At 49.8% G+C, this 21,450-nt stretch overlaps 1 protein-coding gene across 50 annotated transcripts in view; it reads right to left on the bottom strand.

Moving 5' to 3' along the window:
• SRGAP2 (SLIT-ROBO Rho GTPase activating protein 2) overlaps window positions 1-21,450 on the bottom strand; it is a 258,045-nt gene that overhangs the window by 8,308 nt on the left and 228,287 nt on the right. For 26 of the 50 annotated variants that reach the window (XR_014054259.1, XR_014054265.1, XR_014054262.1 and 23 more), the window contains 7 exons: window positions 20,591-20,668; window positions 19,542-19,676; window positions 17,818-17,923; window positions 8,522-8,746; window positions 4,921-5,000; window positions 2,695-2,875; window positions 1,112-1,258 (listed from right to left, as the gene is read on the bottom strand). Coding sequence is in view for 25 of the 50 variants with exons in the window: in XM_081492024.1 (XP_081348150.1) it covers window positions 1,112-1,258; window positions 2,695-2,875; window positions 4,921-5,000; window positions 8,522-8,746; window positions 17,818-17,923; window positions 19,542-19,676; window positions 20,591-20,668 (952 nt within the window). In the remaining 25 variants the exon portion in view is untranslated. Of the gene's footprint in view, window positions 1-29; window positions 750-1,111; window positions 1,969-2,694; window positions 2,876-4,920; window positions 5,001-8,521; window positions 8,747-17,817; window positions 17,924-19,541; window positions 19,677-20,590; window positions 20,669-21,450 lie in introns of those variants that run through there. The other 24 variants (XR_014054258.1, XR_014054256.1, XR_014054263.1 and 21 more) reach the window with 4 other exon arrangements.

Raw genomic sequence — 21,450 nt, forward strand, 5'->3', positions numbered from 1 at the left:
AATAAAGCCAAGAGATCTGGGCGACCTGGTGCAGTTTAAAAACAACAAGCATCTTTTATTCTCCTTCCAGTTTCAGTATCCAGAGGCTACGGTTAACAGGTTTTCAATGTGCAAATCATTTCATTCCTCCAAAGCCAGAGGGGAATAAAAACTGTACATCATCTCCAATCCATATTCATCGGAAGCACCCTGGGGCTTGGCATCCTGCTGGCACTGGGCCAAGTTTCAGGGTCTGGCGGAAAGAGGTCTGTAGGCTTTGGGACTTGGTGTCTGGCCCCTTGAGATGAGATTAGTCCTCCAGTAACCTGAATATCTCTAGGGGAGGCAGCAGCACACGGGCGTGGAATCCCTCTAGACAGCCAGATAGGGTGTGAGTGGAGTAAAAACCCCAGGATGTTGCTAACAGCCACAATGAAAGCCGGGGGCAGAGTTACGAGCCTGCTGGATGGAAGTGGGCATCTGCACAAGGACTAGTAGGGCAGGATGATACACTGGCTAAAGCGGTAGGGGAAAATGGCAAATTATTTCTTCTGGTGTGAAATGGCAAGAGGAAAGGGAGCTGGGGTTAGGCAATGAACGAAGATCGCAGGACGGAGCTTTCCGTCGGGGGTGGGGAGTGGTCTCCTTTCCTCCAGGGAAGTGAATGCAGGATCGGGGGTAACGTGAACCTGGCTGAAGACACAGGAGACTTTGGATTTTTGAACAGACAGGGCCAAGGAAGACGTCAAAGACTATTACTGGAGTCAAAACTGAAAAAGAGAAGGCACCTCTGAGAAACAGTACAAAAACTAAGCTGTGTGAAGTGACTGCAGCTTTGGCCAGAGTTTTAGCGGTCAGACGGCCAGGAAGGCCTGAGCGGACAGCCGCTTCGGGGACAGCGGGGCACACTTGGTCCTCAGGGTGACAGCCGCGTGCCAGGCCTGCGGACGGGGTCTGTGGACGTCTCCTCGGCCCTGTCTGCCCTGCAGCAGCTGCGGGCACATGCAAGCGGTGGGGCTGGGGAGCGGGGGCCCTACGCACAGCACAGGGATGGAGGGGGCAGTTAGGCCAGAGGGTGAGGCTGGGTGTCTCAAGTCATTCAGGGGAGCAGAAAATGAAAAGCAGAGCTTACTTGTTGATGTTTGCAAGATAAATATCGGCTACATGACCCCCACTGGGACAGCTGGCCCCCGCTCTGGCTGTCACCTTTTCTTCAGGTGGCTCAGAAATGACCTCAATCTCAGACTTGGGGCTGGACCTCTCCACGACACCGTCCTCGCTGGGGCAGGAGGGGCAGGCAGGCAGGCAGGAGGGGAAAACAACAACACAAAAAGCAATGTTAAATCGGCAAGATGGCCCCCCCTACACACACGCGACCCGCAATGGCTCTGAGGCAGCAGCGACGCCTGGCTGGGCTCGGGGAGCGGAGGCAAGGGGAGCTACGGGCCTCTGGGGGGTCGCTTAAATACAAATAAATAATCCTGCTGAGTCCTGCGGGGTCCTCAGCTCCTCCGGAAAGCTTGGCTAGGGGACACCTGGATTCGAGGCATCTGCCTTCTACCCCTCGCTGCTCTCCTGGGGCGCTGTGCTGGGGCCACCTCCTGCAGGTTGCGGTTTATGTGCTCAGGTCCCGAGCAGCGCTGGGGAAGGACAGTCAGCTCTGCCGTGGCTCTGGAGGTGCCAGCGTTGAGGCAGCACCCCGCCACACTCTGTCGTAGCGCATCCAGCCCCGCTTAGAGCGTCCAAGCCAGTCCCACTTCTCGCCACTGCTCTCCTGGCCCCTCTGGCTACTGATGACAAAGAAAGCCCCTTCTCCCCCACAATTCATCTTCTCTCGGTCCTGTGGTGAAGTCATAATGCTAAATTTGGGAGGGTCCTGTCCACGCACAGATGGCCACCAGGTATGCGATGTTATCAACAGGGAGGACTTCCCCGCAGAGCGAGCCGGGGAGAGGCTTGGGAGGGTGCAGACTCATTCAGGATATCAACCTTTAAAAAATAATATTAAGGGAAGGACTAAAAACACTGACAGCATCGTATCCAAGGGGAGTCGGGGGCAGAGGCAGGGCGCTAGGGCATGGGGGCAGGTCTGGGGGGGTACGGGGAAAAGCCTTCCTGAGGGGGAGACACAGCTGCAAAGGGTGGCACTCCACAGACAGCCCACGCAAGGAAGTCTGTCTGGGATTGTCCCACAGCCCTCGGCTCCCTGACGTTCTTCCCCCTCCTCTCCCCTGTCTTTCCCCACGTCAACCTCATTAAATGAGCTGGGTTATTTCTACAAAGCTGCTTACGCTACATTCCTACTAGAAAATGAGCTCAACATTTTCATTTACAAGTGGAACAGGTTGGGGGGAACACGATTGTTTTAAGAAAAAAGTAAAGAGAAATCAAAATGTTTCCCCAACCTGATCTTTCCAGAAAGGAACTGTTAAGTGGTCAGATAATTAGCCCTCATCATCACTCATCAGGTATAAATGTGGATGAGCATGGGCTGGGGGTGGCGGGATGTGACTAGTGGAGGAGTAGAGTGGAGAGATTGAGAACAATTCTCCCCCGAGTCTCTGACTGAGCACCTTTCCAAGGAAGAGCAGCACTCGCAAACTGTGCTGGTGCCCCCTAGGGGTTGGTCTCCCTCATCATCCGGGGCTTCAGAAATGAGGTCTCACTCCCACAGCGCGGCCAGGGGCCCCTAAGGGTGCAGGGCGCCCAACGTACGTGTCTTGGACCACGATGTACTGATGGGGGATGAGACCGTCGATGCCGTTGTGTCGGCCTTCCCACCAGTCGTCGGAAGCCCGCTGGTAAAGCAGCAAAGATGCCCCCTTCTTGAAGGACAGCTCTCGGGCTGTGCGGCCCACGTAGTCAAACTTGGCAATGGCCTCGATGGGCTCACACTCTAGAGGGGTGCAGAGAAGGAAACACAGGCTGCTGGGGCTCACAGACGTGGCAACTGGGTGGAAGAGCCCAGTTAGCTGAACTCACAGTGGTGGGAAGATAAGCTAGTGTGAAAATAAGCCACGGATGACATAAGCCAGCGACTCCTGAGCAGATGGTGCAAACCACTGAAAGCACTTGCATGCCCTTCCTTGCCCTTGATCCTGCTGTTCCCTCCACCTGGAATCCCTCTTTCTCTCTCACCTGCCTGATGAAACACACTGAATCACAACTCAAACTTCACTTGCTTCCTCAAGTAACTTCCTTTGTGTTTCCACAGTGCTTTATGCCAACCCCTATCATCGAACCTGCCATACTGTAGTTGTAAGCATTATTTCCTCTTCAGCTGTAAAATAACTCCATTAATTTAGAACACTTATTATTGCATTTTAAATAATCTATTTAGGTTATCCATTCCCCCTACTAGAACATGAACTTTTAGTCTCTATAAAGGGAAAATAACTCACCCAATCAGCTTTCCAAAGAGCAAAATATGGAAATATATTTTGTGACCAATACATGGAAAAATGCACATGGAAGTGATTTGAAAAATTAACAGAGGTTTACAAAGGCAATGTACTTCTACTTTTGTATAGGCTTCGGTTTCCTCATCTATAAAATGAGGATAAGAATAGTGCCTTTTTCATGAAGTCGGCATGAGGAGTCAATAAATAACAATTTGTAAAAGTGCTCAGAACAGTGAGGGCCCAGAGTAAGCGCTGCGTGCATCAGTCACTGTTACTACTGTATCATTTTCCTGGTCTGTTCTGGGCTGCAGGTAGAGGTTGGCGAGCAAAAAGAAAGATCCCAGAAATCAGGAACCTAGAGTTAAAGTCAGATATTCTGAGTCGTGGAAAGAAACACTGCTCTCAAACAAGACCACACCTAGACAGTCAGGGCTGGTGGGTCTGCTGGAGAATTCGCTACAGCAGGCCTGTCTAAATATCCGTCTCAGTTCCGCACAGCCTTCGGTTTGTCTCTGGCCTCAGTTTTCTTAACTATTAAATAGCAGCTCTATCAGTTTCACTAGGAAGTAGGAGATAAGACATATAAAGCCTCTAGCAGTGCCGGGGAACACTAGGCTCTAATCAAATACAAATTTTCCTAGTTCACTGACTCTTCTCCCATTGTGTGGCAAATTATCATATTGATCCATCTGACCTCAGAAGCCAAATAAGCAATGCTAATTTTTTTTTCTCCTTTAAAAAATGGCCTAGGATTGCAGAATTCATAGCAAGGCAGGGAGCAGGGAACATTGAAGACTGTGCCATTTCATGCTTATGCCCAGAAAATTCTGAGGCCCCCTTGTCAGCTGCCGAGACTTCCAGAGCCCAGGCGATCCAGAAATGGAGGTGTAGAACTGTTGGCGAGACAGGGAATGTGCTGGCCGGACAGACCCTAATAAATCATGGGCACTGCTAAGGCCCACGGACGACAGCTGTGCATTCCAGCTCTCGACGCACACCCGCCAGGCAGCGCAGCGCATGTCTGCGCTTTGGAAAGGGTCAGTTTTTCCAGTCGGCAGGCGTGAGAGCATGTGGTTTCTGCGTCCTGATTCCCACCCCCCTCTGGCTTGCTTCTGCTGGGTTCTTGGCAACCAGCTTCACTATTCCCCGGGCTCACAGGTTTTCAAACGAGCGCTCCTTCACTTTGGTCTCCAGCTACCTGGCAGGAGTCTGGGCTGTGACAAGGGACCGACAGTATGCTGGCGAGACAGCCAGATGACACAAGGAGCTGGGAGGTGAGCGAGGGGCAGGGAGCTGGGGCGAGAAGGGCCAAGGGCTGAGGTCCAGCCCTGCGCCTCTGCTCTAACACAGAGACTACTCTAACTGAGGGAGTGGGCTGTCCCTCCAAGAAAGGGAAGGCGTGAGCATGGGAGCCAGGAGGGCTGGGAGCAGCTCCCAGGAGACTGCAGGGTGGGAGTGATCATCAGGAGCACAGGATGTGTAACCGCTCCTTTCTGCTTCACACCCCAGCGGCTTGGTGACCCCACTCGGGGCCTCGTACCGTCATCGCTGGTGTGGTGCTCTGTGGTCACATCCTGGGTTGAGTCTTCAGCCGAGGTAGTCTCTCCGTGAGGGCTGTCACTGCAACAGAAGCAAGAGGAACCAAAATTCTTCTCTTCTCTTTCACACAGCTTCCTTGGGCATGGACTCTATCCTCTGCTCTTCAGTCCTGATCACACACTACAGGCAGATGCTTATAATGAAACACAAGGCTCTGGGAAGTCTCTAGGCTAGCTCCTGCTACAAAAACTACTGGAGACTACATGGAACTTACTTACAAACATCTTGACACAAAGGGAACCTCATTTCAACTTAGAAATCTTTTCAAAAATATAGAATGACTCAGCTCCTCAGGGGCCATTTCTTTAGGTGAATTAGTTCCTGGAAGGAGCAAGGTGGAAGGGAAACACTGGGCTTTAGCATCGGATATAATTGGATCCAAAAACCAGCTCTGACACTTGGTAGCTGTGTGACCCTGGGCAATTACTTAATTTCTTTAAGCCTCAGCTACTTAATCTATAAATTGAGGATAATGGTCTATATACCTCTATATTTCTCACAGAGTTGTGCGAGGATTCAGTGAAATAAGAAAGGGTGATTAATAAGCAGTGCTTTCTTTCCTTCTTTCTCATTTTGCTTGATGTCTCTGGCTGCTTTGTGGTTTCGTACTGGTGAGAAAGTAGGAGGTGAGTCATAGAAATGAGTGGGAAACAAAAGCAGGGGAAGAAAGCTGGCTGTGGGCTAGACTCTGCAAAGGGCAGGGCATGTGAGCTGGGTCAAGCTCCTGACAAAATTCATGGAGCCTAAGATCACCCGGGGCGGAGGATCGAGAATGAGCAGGGAAGTTAGGAAAGCTCTTTCTATCCCTGATCTGGACTGCAGAGCATATGGGGGAGCGGCACAAGGAGGCTCTCACTTCCCGAGAAGCAGAGAAAAACCTGTTCGTTTCTAAGGCTTCTTCTGCTGGCAGCAGGGAGTAACAAGCGAGTCTTCTCAGGCAGTTCCATGGAGATACCACCATCCCTCAATCCCACATCCGGGCTTCAGTTTTCACCTTTGAGCCTATGTGAGCGTGTGTGCGGGCTGAGTTACAGCCCTTCCCTATTCATGAGATGGGCCATCACCCCGTGTGAAGTGAGCCAGTTCTACGGAGGCTCTCCAGACCCCAGAGAACACTGTGGGAGGACCTCAGAACTCTCTGGGCTTCTGAACAGCAACCGGGACATCTCTGGCTCTCCAGAAGAGACAGCATTGTGGGAAAACTTCCTCCTTATCAGAAAATGTGGGTATACTTTCTCACTGTTTGCTGGGCCTGAAGACCCTCTGAAGGAGTTTGGTGACATTCTGGAAACCCTCAGGATTTCCGGGGTGCTCAGGGCAAACAAAGGCTCTCTTTTCCCCAGGTCTCTAAGTTCACTTGTGTGGCCACTCACTAAGGCAGCAGCTCAAACTTGAGGGAGCCCTGGATGGCGTGTGGAAAACTGACTGCCTCACCCAATCTCAGAGTTTCTGATTCACTCGTCTGGGCGGAGCTGGAGCCCTTGTATTTCTGACCAGCCCACAAAAGGCAGGTGCTGTTGGTCTGTGGACCCCACTTTGAAAACCACTGCCCTGAGGTAAAGGTAAGCTGAGGCTTTATACGGTTCCTTTGAGCCCTAAATGCTATGCTTCTCCTGCTCCATGTGCACCCCAGCCTTGCCAACAGCTGCAGTCTCAACAGCAGCCCAGCATGCCACACTGCAGGCAGTCCTGGAAAGCCGGGTTCCAGTTTCACGGCTGGTAAGCATGGTGCAGGGGGTGGCGGGGAGGCCCCGGGGCCTGGCCCCCCCTTTCCTGGCTGCTGAATCCCGGCCCAGCTCCAGGATCCTTGGGTCCATCTTAGCTCACTTCACGGGCACTTCTTGCTCTTCTGATGGAGAGGCCGGAGCCTTCTGAGTGGCCAGGAACCCAGCGGTCAGACCGTGGCTCCTTCCCAGCGTCATTCACTCTTGAACCTGGGGTGCTTCTGGCCTGCCACCCAGTCTGTGGGAGTAACAGCCCCTGACTAATGTTGCGGTTTCCCCAGAGGCTGCCAACAAATGTCGGCCGCACAGCCGAGAGGGCCTGGGAGAAGACCTTGGACAGAACCAGGAGGCAGCTGCCCTCCCATCTATGCCTCTGTGCCACCCCTGCCAGGCTGGGCTGGGACTGGGGAGCGGACGGTGGGCAGAGGGGCTCTGTGCCCTGGAAGCAGTCCAGAGCCTGCAGCAGTGGGATATGCCAGCAGGGAGGTGAGGCAGGAATTGGGAACACCACTCCATAGCGTTTCAATACTCAGGCCAGGGAGACCAATTCTCCAAGTCACATACACAAGGACAGCTCCCCGGAGCCCACCGGCCAGAAGGCTGAGACCTGAACCGCCTCCCTGGTCCCCACTAAGCCATCTGCGAGTGACCAAAAGCCTCCTCTCCGAGCTGGCAAGCCCAGGTTTCTCCAGCTCAGCCCCAGAGGCTAGGATCTGCCGGACAGTCAAGACCGAGCCCAGCAACAGTGGCATTTTTATCTTCGCAGACATACAGCGAGCACTCTCCTCACTCCTTGGGCTGGAGGCTCCTTGTGTGAGCATCAAGGAGAAGCATGGACTGACTGGCCTCTAAGGAAGTAAGCCACCTCCCCTGTACTCCCCGACCCCAGTCCACAGCAATGGGGCTGGTTGAATTGGTTCCGGATGTTGAATGCAGATGGAATCCGACTGGGGCTGGCCTATGCTTTCAGCCCAGGCTGAAACACTGTTTAGGGGAAGAAGTGAGGGGGAGGAGGAGGCGGTGAGGGATACTGGGCAGTTGTCTTTGCGTTTAGTGGGAAAATGACCCTGTAAGTGGTATACAGGGGGCACTGTGAGGCAGTGGGTGGCACTCTGCATGGAGTCAAGGAGTCAGGCCTAGGATCCCTACCACCAGAGTGGCCTTGAAGACTGTCCCTGGCCTCTAGATTGCAGCGACTTAATCTATAAGATGGAAATGGTGATTCGTTATTTGTCTAATGGAAGGGTCTAGTAAAGATACGCCCGAAGGATTCCTTTTATATCTTGGTTTCCAGGCAAACTCACGACAAGTCTACTTTAGAGGGAGACCGGGCCTAACCTGCCGCAAAGGGACCTTACCCTTCTCTCATCACAAATGTCTGAGATCATTATTAAATTACCACTGTATAAACTCACAGTCAGCAAATTACGTCTCCTATCTGAACTCTCCCCAATCAGAGAGGAATTCCCTGGATGCAGGACTGTTCCTCCCACAACAGCCAGCCTAGAGCAGGAGCCTGAGACTGCTGCCTGATGAGCAGAAGTTCTGTGTACAACCTGATCAAATTTCCTTTCCTGGAGATTATTAATGTTCCTGCTATTGTTATTACATCTTTCAGGGATGGCAGCCTAAAGTGGTACTTGCTCCACAGTTTGGGTCAAGTGGGGCTTGGCCGACAGCACCCCCCAGTCCCGGCAGCTTGATGTGCCGCAGAAGGGGAGGTGGGGAGGAGCGGGGTGCGTCCCTCGCTGGGCCATCTGGTCCCCAGGCCAGTGGGTGTGGGTGACACCTCCCCTCCTCCAGCCCTGAGCCCCCTACCAGTAATCCTCCATGCTCCCTCCTCTGCTGTAGACAGGGCCCTCCAGCTCCCGGGGGCTGGGGAAGACATTCTCGTGCTGGATGATGATGGTTTTGATCAGCTCGTTCACGTGGGCTTGGCAGGACACCTGGTCGTGGCCCTCAGGCACTGACATCAGCGAGGGCCCGAAGCAGATGGCGAGGTTGTAGGGGTCCATCATGTTCTCTTCACTGAACTGTGATAAACTGGAGGAGGAGGAAAAGAGCGAAGGCTGAAATGCACTCGCATGAATGCCCAGAAAGCACAATCACAGGAGGCGCTGCCGGGAGCAAGAGCAGATGCGCCACATGCAGCCACCTGCTTCTCCGGGTATCAGAGCCCTTCTAGAAAGTTACAAGGCGAGAAGGGAGTGACCGCCAGGACAGGCACTCAGGAGACAAGGAAGGTCCCTCTCTGCAGGTCTTACCCTTCCTCTTTCTCTAGCTCCTGGTTCACATCCTACTGGTCCCCCAGTTCCTACTCCCACCCTGGACTTTACCCACCAAATCCACCCTGCCTCGAGGACACACTGCTCTGCAGAGTTGGATGTGCCCCCACAGACCAGCTCACTAAGCTGACCAGAGCAGATAGAGCCCTGGTAAAGACATGGGCTGCTCTGGTAAAGACATGGTCAGAAGGCACAGGCGCTGTGCATCATGTGCCTTCTTAAATAGCAAAACAATCAAATTATTAGGGATATTCCATTCTAAGCTCTAGATTTATTTTAATAAATAGCCAACCAGTTAGCTCTTGTATTCCATCAAGTCCTTTCTGGAACAGCTAATGTAATTGTTTTTCATTTTCATAATATCCTCCTCTACTGTACACTCAGGATTTATTTAGGAAAAGGTCCGCATGCAGCTCAGCTTCTGCGCAGGCTTCCCCTGGACACAGTCTGACCTCATCATCGGGTACCATCTTCTAGGAACTCTCTCTTTTCAGCCAGCAGCTGCTCTAGCCACACCTCCAACCCTGGCCAATGACCCAAGCCCTTCAGTGATGAGTCCCCACCGGTCTCTGTGACATTGAAGGCTGGGCTACTCTGGATGTACCCCCAACCCCAGCAGTCTGCAAACATGTGAGTTCTGCTAAGGGGCTCTGCCTTCCTCATGGGCATCAGCACCAGCTTCTGATTGATCTTCAGAGGATACCAAAGTCCTGGTGTTGAACCAGAGGCCTGGGACTCAGCTGTCTTCATCTGAGTAGCTGTTCTTCAGAATTGGGCAGCTTATTTCTGGTGTATCCAGCATTCAGACTCAAACTACCAAGCTGGTCTCTCTGTAACTCGATGATTCTCTCCTTCACGGAAGATTCAGGCATGGCCCCGCCCCCTCAGAGCATCACTGCAGAACATGGGAGTGGGACAACGCAGTGGGAACAGCGACAAACAACGGCTGTGGCAGAGGACCCCTGCTCTCTAGGACCTGGTCAAAGGCAGGGAGGCCTGGGATGGGAGAGTTGATGGATCTCAGCGGCTGGACTGCGTCACAGTTCAGTTCAGTTCAGTTCAGTCGCTCAGTTGTGGCCAACTCTTTGAGACCCCATGGACCGCAGCACGCCAGGCCTCCCTGTCCATCACCAACTCCTGGAGTTCACCCAAACCCATGTCCATTGAGTCGGTGATGCCATCCAAACATCTCATCCTCTGTCGTCCCCTTCTCCTCCTGCCCTCAATCTTTCCCAGCATCAGGGTCTTTTCAAATGAGTCAGCTCTTTGTATCAGGTGGCCAAAGTATTGGAGTTTCAGCTTCAAAATCAGTCCTACCAATGAATACCTAGGATTGATCACAGAAAGTTTTAAAAATTTAATTTTATAATCCTTCCCTAGCTCCTAAGTTAAAAGAGAGCAGAGATTCAGAAAAGGCTGGCAGAAGTTTCCAAGTTGACTTCTTGGACAAATAAAAACTTGAGAGAGACAGGAGACTTAATTAGCATGGGGACCTCAGCAGGGACAACAGAGGCATGAGGTGCCATGAGACTAAAATTGTGGCTCATCCCAGGCTGACTGGTTCCTTGCCTCACAAAGGAACAAGGAGGAGGAAGGCCCTGTTTCTTTTGTGATCTGACACTGTTTTCAAAGAAAAACAGTAGTTTTTGGAAAGCCTGGTGGCTAAAGTGAAATAAACGCTAGGCCTGAGGGTCCTAGTCTAAGCTCTGTGAGTGACGAGAAGTCTTGCTCTGTCTTCTAAGAAAAGGGCAGCTCAGCTCCTAGGTGGCTACAATGGCCAGGGCTGGAGTTCAGTTCAGTCGCTCAGTCGTGTCCAACTCTTTGTGACCCCCTGAATTGCAGCAGGCCAGGCCTCCCTGTCCATCACCAACTCCCGGAGTTCACCCAAACCCATGTCCATTGAGTTGGTGATGCCATCCAACCATCTCATCCTCTGTCGTCCTCTTCTCCTCCTGCCTTTAATCTCTCCCAGCATCAGGGTCTTTTCCAATGAGTCAGCTCTTTGCATCAGGTGGCCAAAGTATTGGAGTTTCAGGTTCAACATCAGTCCTTCCAATGAATATTCAGAACTGATTTCCTTTAGGATTGACTGGTTGGATCTCCTTGTAGTCCAAAGGACTCTAAGGGTTGGAGAGGACATGTCTTTGTGGACCGGGGTCTACTTCTTATGGATCCAGGTCCATTTCTTACTCCCATTAAAATACAGACCAAGATCCTTATTTCTTTTCCAATCTATAATTAGAACACCTAAGTTTTGAGGGTAAAGCCATAGTTCTTAACTACTTGAGGAATGGAGGCTTCTAGAAGAATTTGACAAAAACTAAGGATTCTCACCCAAAGAAATTCACACATGAGTATATAAAAAATGCACATTTTTGTGTATAATATAACAGTGCTAGTAACCCTTGAAGACTATGAAGGTTGTACCTAGTATAAGACTTAAAACACTGGATTTTTATTTTTAAAAGTAATATCTAAAATGGATAATGATGGTAATAGCTCCTTCTTTAATTTTTTTTTTTTTTTTGGTATCAGGAAGATCCCCTGGAGAAGGAAATGGCAACCCACTTCAGTATTCTTGCCTGGAGAATCCCATGGACAGAGGAGCCTGGCAGGCTACAGTCCATGGGGTCGCAAGAGTTGGACACGACTTAGCGACTAAACCACCACCATCGACTTCTATACATGCCATCTCCTCTAACAGCTGTACTTATTTTCTTTAGTTTCTATCCATAACAGGAGTGAACTCTCCTAATTGATTTAATCTCAATTTCTTTTGAGCACCTTCGAAAGGTCCACTGTAGTGATTAGGAACAGAGGTTTTCTGGGGGCAATGAGAAAATCAGGATTGGTGTGGGAAGCTTGTTTTTCATCATGTACTTCTCTGGAATTTTTATTTTTAAATGATGCAAATTTGTCTCTCTGATTACATTTATAAAGAAATACAAAACATCCCAAAACCTTTAGAATCAAGCACACCTGGTTTTGAGTACTAGCTCCGTTGCTTACCATAGTTTTTTTCTAGTTCCCTAATCTTTTCATCATAAATTGAGGCAATTACATGCTTCCACGTAATTTTCAAGTCCAGTTTGCTTGTTGACGTAGGATCTGCGATTCCAGTCAGGGAAGGGAGAGTGAGGCTGCTGAAGTTTGGTAGTAATTGGTTTACAGGAGTCCACTGTCTTCATCTCCTGACAGTCACTATCTAATAAGCTGAGGGCTCTGCATCCTCAAATTGAAACCTTAAATCCTCAGGGAGAGCAAGAAGCTTTGAACAGACTGTTTTAAACATATGATATTTCACTTAAAAACCTTCAACTTCACAGACCCTGGGGGTTTGATTTGGCAGCAACCAACAGACTCTGGGTAAGATATTATGCATCAGGATGGATTTCAGGTTTTGAAAGGGATGAAGAGAAATTGTATTCACCACAGCCTCAGGCAAAACGTGGGGCTAAGCATCCACAAACCCGTGTTTTAACAGACTTCCCCAAAAGGCTCCTTAAGCGATGAGAAGTGGAAAGGAATCACGGCTGACTCTTTCCGATGGCCCTTCAAAGGCATTCCCTTGCTGCCCTTGCCTGTAAGGCCACCTGTCCGCAGCTTTCATGCTCCCTTGTCTATTAACTGACCTGCCTTTCCCCCTATGCAGTGAATCCCATCCTCTTTTCCCTCCTTAAGAACATCACTCCAGCAATTCCCTTGCTCTTTCCTCCAGCATCAGTTCTTCTCTATGGGACCCATCCCCACTAGCATACAAATGTGCATCTTAAAAACAAAATTCTCTCTTAACTCCTTATCCACATCAAATTACTGTCCCATTCTCTTTCCTCTATCATAAAATTATTTGAATGTTGTCTGTATCTGTTGACTCTGCTTCTTCTTTACCCCTGCTGTTATGGACTGAATTGTGTCCCCTCTCCCCCATTCATTTGTTGATGCCCTAAGCCCCAGTATGACTGTATTTAGGGATGGGGCCTTAAAGGAGATAATATGGGTTAAATGCAGCCATAAGGGTGGGCCCAACCCTACAGGACCGGTGTCCTTCTAAGAAGAGGAAAGAGACCAGAATTCTGTCTCCCAGTGTGCAGAGAAGAAAGGCCATGTGAGGACACGGCGCCGTGGCCGTCCACACGCCAAGGAGAGCGGTCTCCCCAGAAACCAACCGTGCTGGCACCTTGACCTTGGACAACCAGGCTCCAAAACTGTGAGGAAACAAACCTCTGTTGTTTGAGCCTCTCAGTCTGTGGTATCCTGTTATGGCTGTCCTAGCAGACTCACACATCCACTCTCCCCGCCTCCCCCTTTATCATGGTCAAATATACACAACAGAAATGTAACTACTTTCACCTATTTAAAATTTAGTAGCATGTAGCTGAATACCACCCCACTGCAGGGTCCACCACGTTTATCTGTGGTCAGCATCCCTTCTCGCTTGAACTGACAGTATCAAGATTTTCCCCTCTTCAAGACAACACACATCAAGGTCACCAGTGACACCCATGCTGCTGTCAGTTCTCAGTCCTTTCCTTAGCTGAACTGTCATCACATTATCTTACCCTCCTTGAAACACATTATGTGGCTTCTGGGACCCTGTTCTCTCTTGGTCCTCCTCCTACACCACTGCCCACTGTCACCTGCTCAGTGAGGCGGCCCTGACCACTGCATATTAAAGAGCAAACCCTCACACTCACCCCTCACACTTCCCAGTTCACTAACTTGCTTCGATTTTCTCTACAGCCCTTATCCCCTGACATATGACACGTGTTATTAGTTTTTCCTGTCTTCCTCCAATTCTATGTGCTACATAGGCTCCAGGAGGGCAGAAACTTTGACTGTTTGATGCAATCTTAGATAGCCAGCAACTGAAACAGGGCCCGGCACACAATAAATGATTAATAGATACATGTTAAACATGTATATAAGTGAATATAAACATGTAAATAAACATGTATATAAACATGTAAATAAGTGAATAAACACGTGAGTATCTGTGAGCCTCCAAGACAATCCAGTCACAATTCCACTTGTCTGTTTATATATAGAGGTTAAAACACTTCTTATGAAGTCAGGAGAGTAGCACAGACAGAATCTTTCCAAACTGGGAGGCCCTTGAGATGCTGAAGTTTAGAGGAAGATTCAGCTTTTCTGGAGAGCAGCTGAGGCGCCTTAACAATGAGAGAAGCACCGTCAATTCCCTTTTCCAGATTATGGAGCAATATTTGAGGACGTAGAACAATGCTTCTCGGACTTTCATGTGCCTATGACTCACCAGGGGATTTTGTCAAAATACAGATTCTGATTCACAGGCCATGGGGCTGAGGTGGAGGAGGGGCTGAGACTCTGCATTTCTCACAATCTCCCCATCATAGCTCAGCTGGTAAAGAATGCGCCTGCAATGCAGGAAACCTCAGTTCAACTCCTGAGTCAGGAAGATCCACTGGAGAAGGGATAGGCTACCCACTCCAGTATTCTTGGGCTTTCCTAGTGGCTCAGCTGGTAAAGAATCTGCCTGCCATCCAGGAGACCTGGGTTTGACCCCTGGGTTGGGAAGATCCTTTGGAGAAGGCCTGGAGAACTTCATGGACTGTGTAGTCCATGGGGTTGCAAAGAGTTGGACACGACTGACCGACTTAAAAAAAAAAATCCCCAGTGATGCTGATGCTGCTGGTCTGTGGACCTCACTTGATTAGCAAGAGACTAAAAGAAAGAAGAAATCTGAAGAAATTAGGTTTCAAAGGAAAGCAGTGGAGTCAGCAGCAGTGAGGGGGAGTTACCTGCAGTTTGTTTTGGGGCAAAACCCCAATGGGTGGTACAGCTGCTGAGGCTGGAACCTCTAAAATGCACCCCATGGTCCCTGCTACTGGTACTCACAGCCTTGTGTAGTTCTCTCCCGGTATGTGTGGGCTAGATTTACTGACTCACATCTAGTGAACGGAGCATGGCAGAAGGGGTGGGCTGTCACTTCTGAGATTAGGTTACAAAGACTGGCTGCTGTCTTGGACGATCTCTTGCTTGCTTGGAGCGAAGCTGTCATGAGCAGCTCTGAAGGTGAGGCCATGTGATGAAGAATTGATGGAGGCCCCTGGCCAACAGCCAGCTGGAAAAGGAGGCCCTCAGTCCAACAACCTGCAAGGACCCGAATCCTGCCAACACCACGTGAGAGAACTTGGAAGTGGATCCTTTCCCAGTCGAGCCTTCAGAAGAAACTGCAGTCCTGCTCCCAATACACTCACTGCGACCTCATGAAACCTGCAGCTAGAGGCCCCCAGCTAAGCTGCACCTAGATTCCCGACCCACAGAAACTGAGACCATATAACAAATGCCTATTGTTTGAAGTTGTTAAATTTTAGGGCAATTTGTTACACAGTAACTGATAGTCAATGCAGATGCTAAGAAAGTATAATGTTAATCATTAACAAGGCCTACTGGACAGGCATGTACTTAAGGTTCATACAGTGGATTGGACACTACCTACACAGAAATATGTGGAATCAGGTCAAGTCCACACAGCATTGGTGTACTGGCAAACAGTTTCATACCTAACTGTCTGTCTATCTACCTATCTGTCTCAGTTCTGAGAGTTCCTTCAGCTAGAGGATTGTACAACCCCAAAAAAGACCATAGCCAGAAATAAAGTACACACATCCTCAGGACACATAATAGCAAAGGAGAGAGGTCCTAAAAGTCGGGGCCCAGGCAGAGTCTCCATGGGGAACTACCTGCCAACTTTGGCCACTTGTCACCTGTCACCTTCTCATGCAGGCAGATGGTCTTTTCTATCACCTGTGTCCTGCATTCCATTTATCAGTTTAGGAAATATTGTGGTATTAATGTTGCATCTTTTCAATGAAGTACTTTGATGAGCAAGTGAATCTTTTTTTAACCTTAAAGAGAAGTTAAACACAACAGAAGTCATCAATTGAACTGGTACAATTTTCCACGTTTCCTTCAGCAGTGGCGATCTTCTCTTATGATGGTTACTCTACTGCTTCCCCTCCCTGTCCACTTAGGGAGGAAATGTGGGGAAGAAAGTGGGTGCATTGTGCTCACACACAGAGTCACCCCAAACCCTGCCAGCTCCCCTGCCTGTCCCCACGACCATCATGCTTCTTGCTCTGGGGAGCAGACTGGGCTCTCTGAGGGCAGGTATCAATCCACAAGGGGAAACGATGGTGGCCTGGTGGCCCCGAGGGGACCGGCTGGCTCGAGAGTCATTGCTAGAGTTTCTATTTCTGTCTGCATGAAACAGGCAGCCTGGGACACCCTGCGTGAGTCATGAGGGCTTCTCAACTACAGGCAGTGGTGGTGCTGTCAGGGCTCAGCTAGTGAGTGCTGCAGACAGAACCACATGGAGGCAGCAGGCTGCAGGGCCGGCAACAGGGCTGAGGATGCTGTGGCGGCCCCAGAAAGGCCTCTGGCGGGGGCCACTGACACGGCTGCCTCAAGGTCAGGCTGACCCTAGTCTGTAGGCAGGCTGAGGCTCCTGAGATGGCCTGTGAACTTGTATTCCATTGAAGCAGAGACTAACCCACTAGGAAGATTCTTCATTTTCACAAAGAAATAAGAGCTAAAACACCCTAGTCCTTTGGTCTAAGTTTTATCCCCCACCTTTTTAAAATAGATTTAAAGACCTAGAGAAATGTTTCCCCACTATATGAAAAGGCATAAAGCCAGAGAGATGATAATTACAACTGAATTCAGCCTCAGCACTGGGGGGTATTGGGGAGAAATCGGACTGGTGAACTGGGGGCCCTGGATTACATCTGGGCAGCAGCCCTTACTCCACAGGAAACTGCGGCCACGCGGGTGTCAGATCCAGTACGGCCAGGTCTAATGGTCTTTCAAGAGAAGCCAGAAATCTAGATTTCTTTTAAGTGTAAAACCTCCTAATATTTAAATGCTTCAATGCTTTCAAGACACAGTGGACTTAGAGGGAACACACCTATGGGCCTTATCTGGCCCTCAAGTTGCTCACTTAAACTCTCTGGCCTAGCTGGTGGACGTGCTGCAGTGAAACCAACGGGTAAAGACAGAGCTGCCTGGGGGGAGGCACCTGCCTACTCAGACTCTCCACCTGGAGGACTAGTAGGTGCCTCAAGTTAACATATCCACATCAGCACATCCAAGTCTTGCCTTCCCCAACTCCACAAACGGTACTACTGCTCATGATAAAAATTCAGAATTTCTCTCTTTCTACATACACCCTACCCATCAGCAGGTCCTGTACAGGCTGTGCTCCAAATAGATCCCAAACCTGATCCTTCCCCCCACCCTCCACCCTTCCCTCCCTGGTCTGGGACTGCACAGTAACTTCTCCACGAAGCAGCTTTTAAAAATAAATTAGAAAATCAGATCACAACATTCTTCTGCTGAAAACTTTCCAACGGCCTCTTCAAATCCAAATCCACTGTTGCCATGCTTTCGGAGCCTGATGACCTTGACCCTGGCTCCCTCCTTCCCTTCATGGAGGCTGCTGTTCACACATGTCTCCCCAGAGGGGCCTTTGCTGACGACCCCTCTGTGCTGGCTCCCCTCCGTCACCCTTGCCCTGACCCTTCACTTGCATTTCTTTATTCTTCTTCTAAGCACTTAACACTGCCTCATGAGTCTGTTACTGTCTGTGTCCTCTGCTAGAACATGAGCCAAATGATATCTAGGCTTTTGTCTCTATTTCACAATGTATTCTTTCATCCTAAAACCACGCCCAGCACATAGTAGGTGTTCAATAAGTATTTGTTGGTCTGGAAGAATCAACAGAGATCCCCACATAAACTTTCACTGGCTGAAGCCGAGGCTGATCAGCTGCTCCCAGGGAAGTCTACTCACTGATTGAGGAAGGCAAAGAGGTATCTCATGATAATCAGAGTGGTTTTGGGGAGGACCAGGAGGACCTTCCGGATGTGCAGAGCTCTCTCCTGCAGGTTGTCCATTGCTGAAAGAAGAAAGCCATGTGTTACCCTCCACTGGGATCCCAGGCACTAGTGGTCAGAAGGCCCTGACTCACAGCTGGTAAAAGAGAGTGGAAAGTTCCAGCTCACACAGAACTGGGCCAGTGTGAGGGGCTCCTTGGGGTGGGGCTTTGGCGAAGGGGCTCACGTGGGCTCCAGACCCTTCACTGGGGCAGGACTTAAGATGTCTGCTCCTTGGGCACAGAAGGGTTGGGCAAGTTCCCCAGAGCATCCGGCACCCCCTTATTACAACACCAAAACAAGGAGCTGCCCAGAAACTGCTGTGACTGTCCCCAGCCTTGGAGGGCCTGTGTGGGGTAGGGGGGCCTGCCCAGGTCCCATCCTGCCCACTCCACGCGTGCTCCCCTCAGCCCCTGGACAAGTCTGGCTTATCGTCCCTGCTCTCTTATCGGCAGCGGGGATGGCAGGTGGCCAGAGGCGAGAACTGGCAGGCCCCCGTGCAAGCAGTGATAACCTGGGAGAAAACCAGAGAACTTTCCTGACTCCAGGTATGGCCCAAGGCCCGGACCTCCCCAGGGCCCGCTTTCCCACAATCACGTTGGGCCATGTAGATATTGACATTTTCTATTAGAGCCTTTCTGTGAAAACGAAGTGGGAGATACTGCATCAGGAGCACACCTCAAGGGGAGGACTGGGCAGCCAAGATACCCTGTACTATCCTGGCAACCCCCATTCACTTAGCATGTTCCACCCAGGCCCCGTCCTGGAAGAAGACGTGAAGACGTGAGGGGTGCATCTACTCAGTCAACCACAGAACTCAGGTCCACTAGGTCTCCCACAAATACGGGTAAATCAACAAAACAAAGGAGCTAGCTTCCTGAGCTCTCAGGGGATGTACTAAATCAAACTGGAAACTGGGGGCGGGAGTGTTGGGGGTGGGTATGAAGACCTTCACTGATCTGGGGGGAAAACTTTTCTTCATTTCAAAGGAACTGCCTCCTTCAGCCTCTGGAACCATATCTCAATGGAGTCTGCTCCCAGAATGACCTAATATTATCCATGTTTCCATGGACAACAAATGAGAGGGTGTTCCAGTATAATAAATGGCCAGGAGTAGCTTTTCAAGCCCCAAATTTTAGAGTAAGAAGCAGAGAAACTCTAAGATATCTGTTTTATCTAAAGATCAAGTAGAGACTCTCTCTCTGAGAAAATATCGTATCACTGCTTTTAAATGTGCAGAGGGCTTGAATTCCTAGAAGAACACATGTTAACATATCTCACAGATAAGTCATGTCATACTTAAAGCAACAAGCAGGAAATATTTGTGACACATGTATGCTCTCTGTGTATCATGAAAAGCACAAGTATTAATGTATAAGCTTCTAAGAGTTGAAAAGGACTGTATTTTCTATATGAACATATTAAGAAAGATAAAAGCCCAGCAAAGCAGTTTAAAGTGAATCAGAAAGAAAAACTAGGAGTTCTAACTTGTGGTCCAGATTCTTCCTGAAAAGTCACTCTTTTTCTTCCCTTACAACAAGGAAGAGAAACTTCACAGAGGGAAAAGAAAAAAATTACTGTAAACCTGGAAATTTCCCTGTTGCTCCAGCCCAGAAGTCAGTTTGCGGGCAGGGTACTTACTGACGCAGGCCATCAGGTCGTGGAAGATGTCCTTGGGGAAGAGCGGGTGCTCCAGCCCCCGGAAGTAAAGCTTTAGGACGCCGGCTATGGAGTCCATGTCATGGTCATTCTGGTCCCCAGCCAGGGGGTCCTCTCCTGAGGGTAAGAAATTCCCCCCAAAAGGAAAGAGAGAGTGAGAGGGGTAAAAACATACAGGATGAAGCAGAGCTGGTAGGGAAGCAGTGGCCTATTCAAGTCTTCACTGAAGTCCATCAGCTCTCCACTCAGCACACTGGCCGTGAGCAGGGCAACCAGGGACTAGAAAAAGTAAAGGCTGCTCAGGCTCAGGGGCCCTGGGGTCAGAGGAGGGGCACAAGCGACCATTAACGCGTGTGCCAGACTAGCTCAGGGACATTCCCTATGGGCCAGGGATGGGACATGGCAATTGACTCTCTCATAAGAATCATGAAAACAGGCTGGGACTGAGCCCCGAGGGGAGGGAGATGAGGTCGCCCCTCTGACTAGCTCTCCTCCTTCTTGGCCTGCAACTAAGCACACCTACTTGCAAGAGAACAAGCATGCTGGCGCTCCCTATGGACAGTTTCCTATCAGACATAATTAGATTTAATGGTAGGACCAACCTCAAATTGAAACTATATATATCCATTACAGGCATGGAAATTGCCAAAGTTTGCCCACTACTTTAATAGCCCATAAGATAATAAATGGAGTGCGATGAACAGGTGCATTTGCCCTGCCACCAAGGGTTCCAGATAGAGCTGCAAACTGCCCGGATATCGCAGTTAGCTTCTTGGATTTGGGTGGACTGTCTGCAGGAGAGAGGCAGGAAGAGAGGGGCTGGGAAGGAGGAAACTGGGATGTCCCCGGCACCTCCCTGCACATCTGGGAGGGTGGGGTGGGCAGGATGTCTGCAAGAGGGAAGGGGTTGGGCTGAAGGGGGAGGCACGCTGGCTTGCTGACTCTGGGTACCTCTCAGGGAAGAAAGGGTGGCGCCACTATCCCAGGGGACTGGCAAATGTCTGGCCTTATCTTGAAGGCTGTTTCCTCACCTCTCTCAAAGGCGTTTTTGATGTCATTCACTTCCACCTGGGATCCTGACACCCGGAAAATTCCTTCATGCTGTAGCCCTAGAAAGACAGGGAACAGTGATCAAGGAGACAAAAAAGCAAATTCACAACCACAGCGCCAAGCTTAGCTGAGTGTCTATCTCTCCCAGCTAGTGTGTATTTAAGCATCCTGTCTCTCTTCTTCAGGCCAGAGGAGAAAGCCTATATGGGGATGGTGGAAAGGTCACTGCAATGAATACGAGGCACTGGCTTAAAGAAAGCACCGAGTCAGAGACTTAAAAGGAAGAGTCATCTACGCTGTTTCTGATTCTGACCAACTCTATGAAGCAGGTTCCTTTTCCAGCCTTTGCCTCTCTGAACCCCCCACAAAGTAGAGAGGTGATTTCTGTCACCTCCTTATCCTCCAGGATCAGGGATATGATCCAGGAGCATGGCAGGCAAGCCATTAGACACGATCAGAGTTTCCCAAGGTGTGAGATCATAATTAGTACCTCGGCTGTCCTAACACTGTTCAGCTGTTCTAGGGGACAATGCTCTCATTACTTATGAAAAAGGGAGGACATATATTGGTATAGCCACAATGGAGAACAGTGTGGAGTTTCCTTAAAAAAACTAAAAATAGAACTACCATATGATCCAGCAATCCCACTCCTGGGCATAAATCCCCCAAAAAAAACATAATTCAAAAAGATACATGTGCCCTAATGTTCACTGCAGCACTATTTACAATAGCCAAGACATTGAAGCAACGTAAATGTCCATCAACAGAGGAATGGATAAAGAAGGTGCGGTGCATATACACAATGGAATATTACTCAGCCATAAAAAGGAATGAAATAATG

Source organism: Giraffa tippelskirchi, chromosome 5 (assembly GCF_054371585.1).
Source record: "Giraffa tippelskirchi isolate mGirTip1 chromosome 5, T2T-mGirTip1v1.2.pri, whole genome shotgun sequence".
Lineage (NCBI taxonomy): Eukaryota > Metazoa > Chordata > Mammalia > Artiodactyla > Giraffidae > Giraffa > Giraffa tippelskirchi.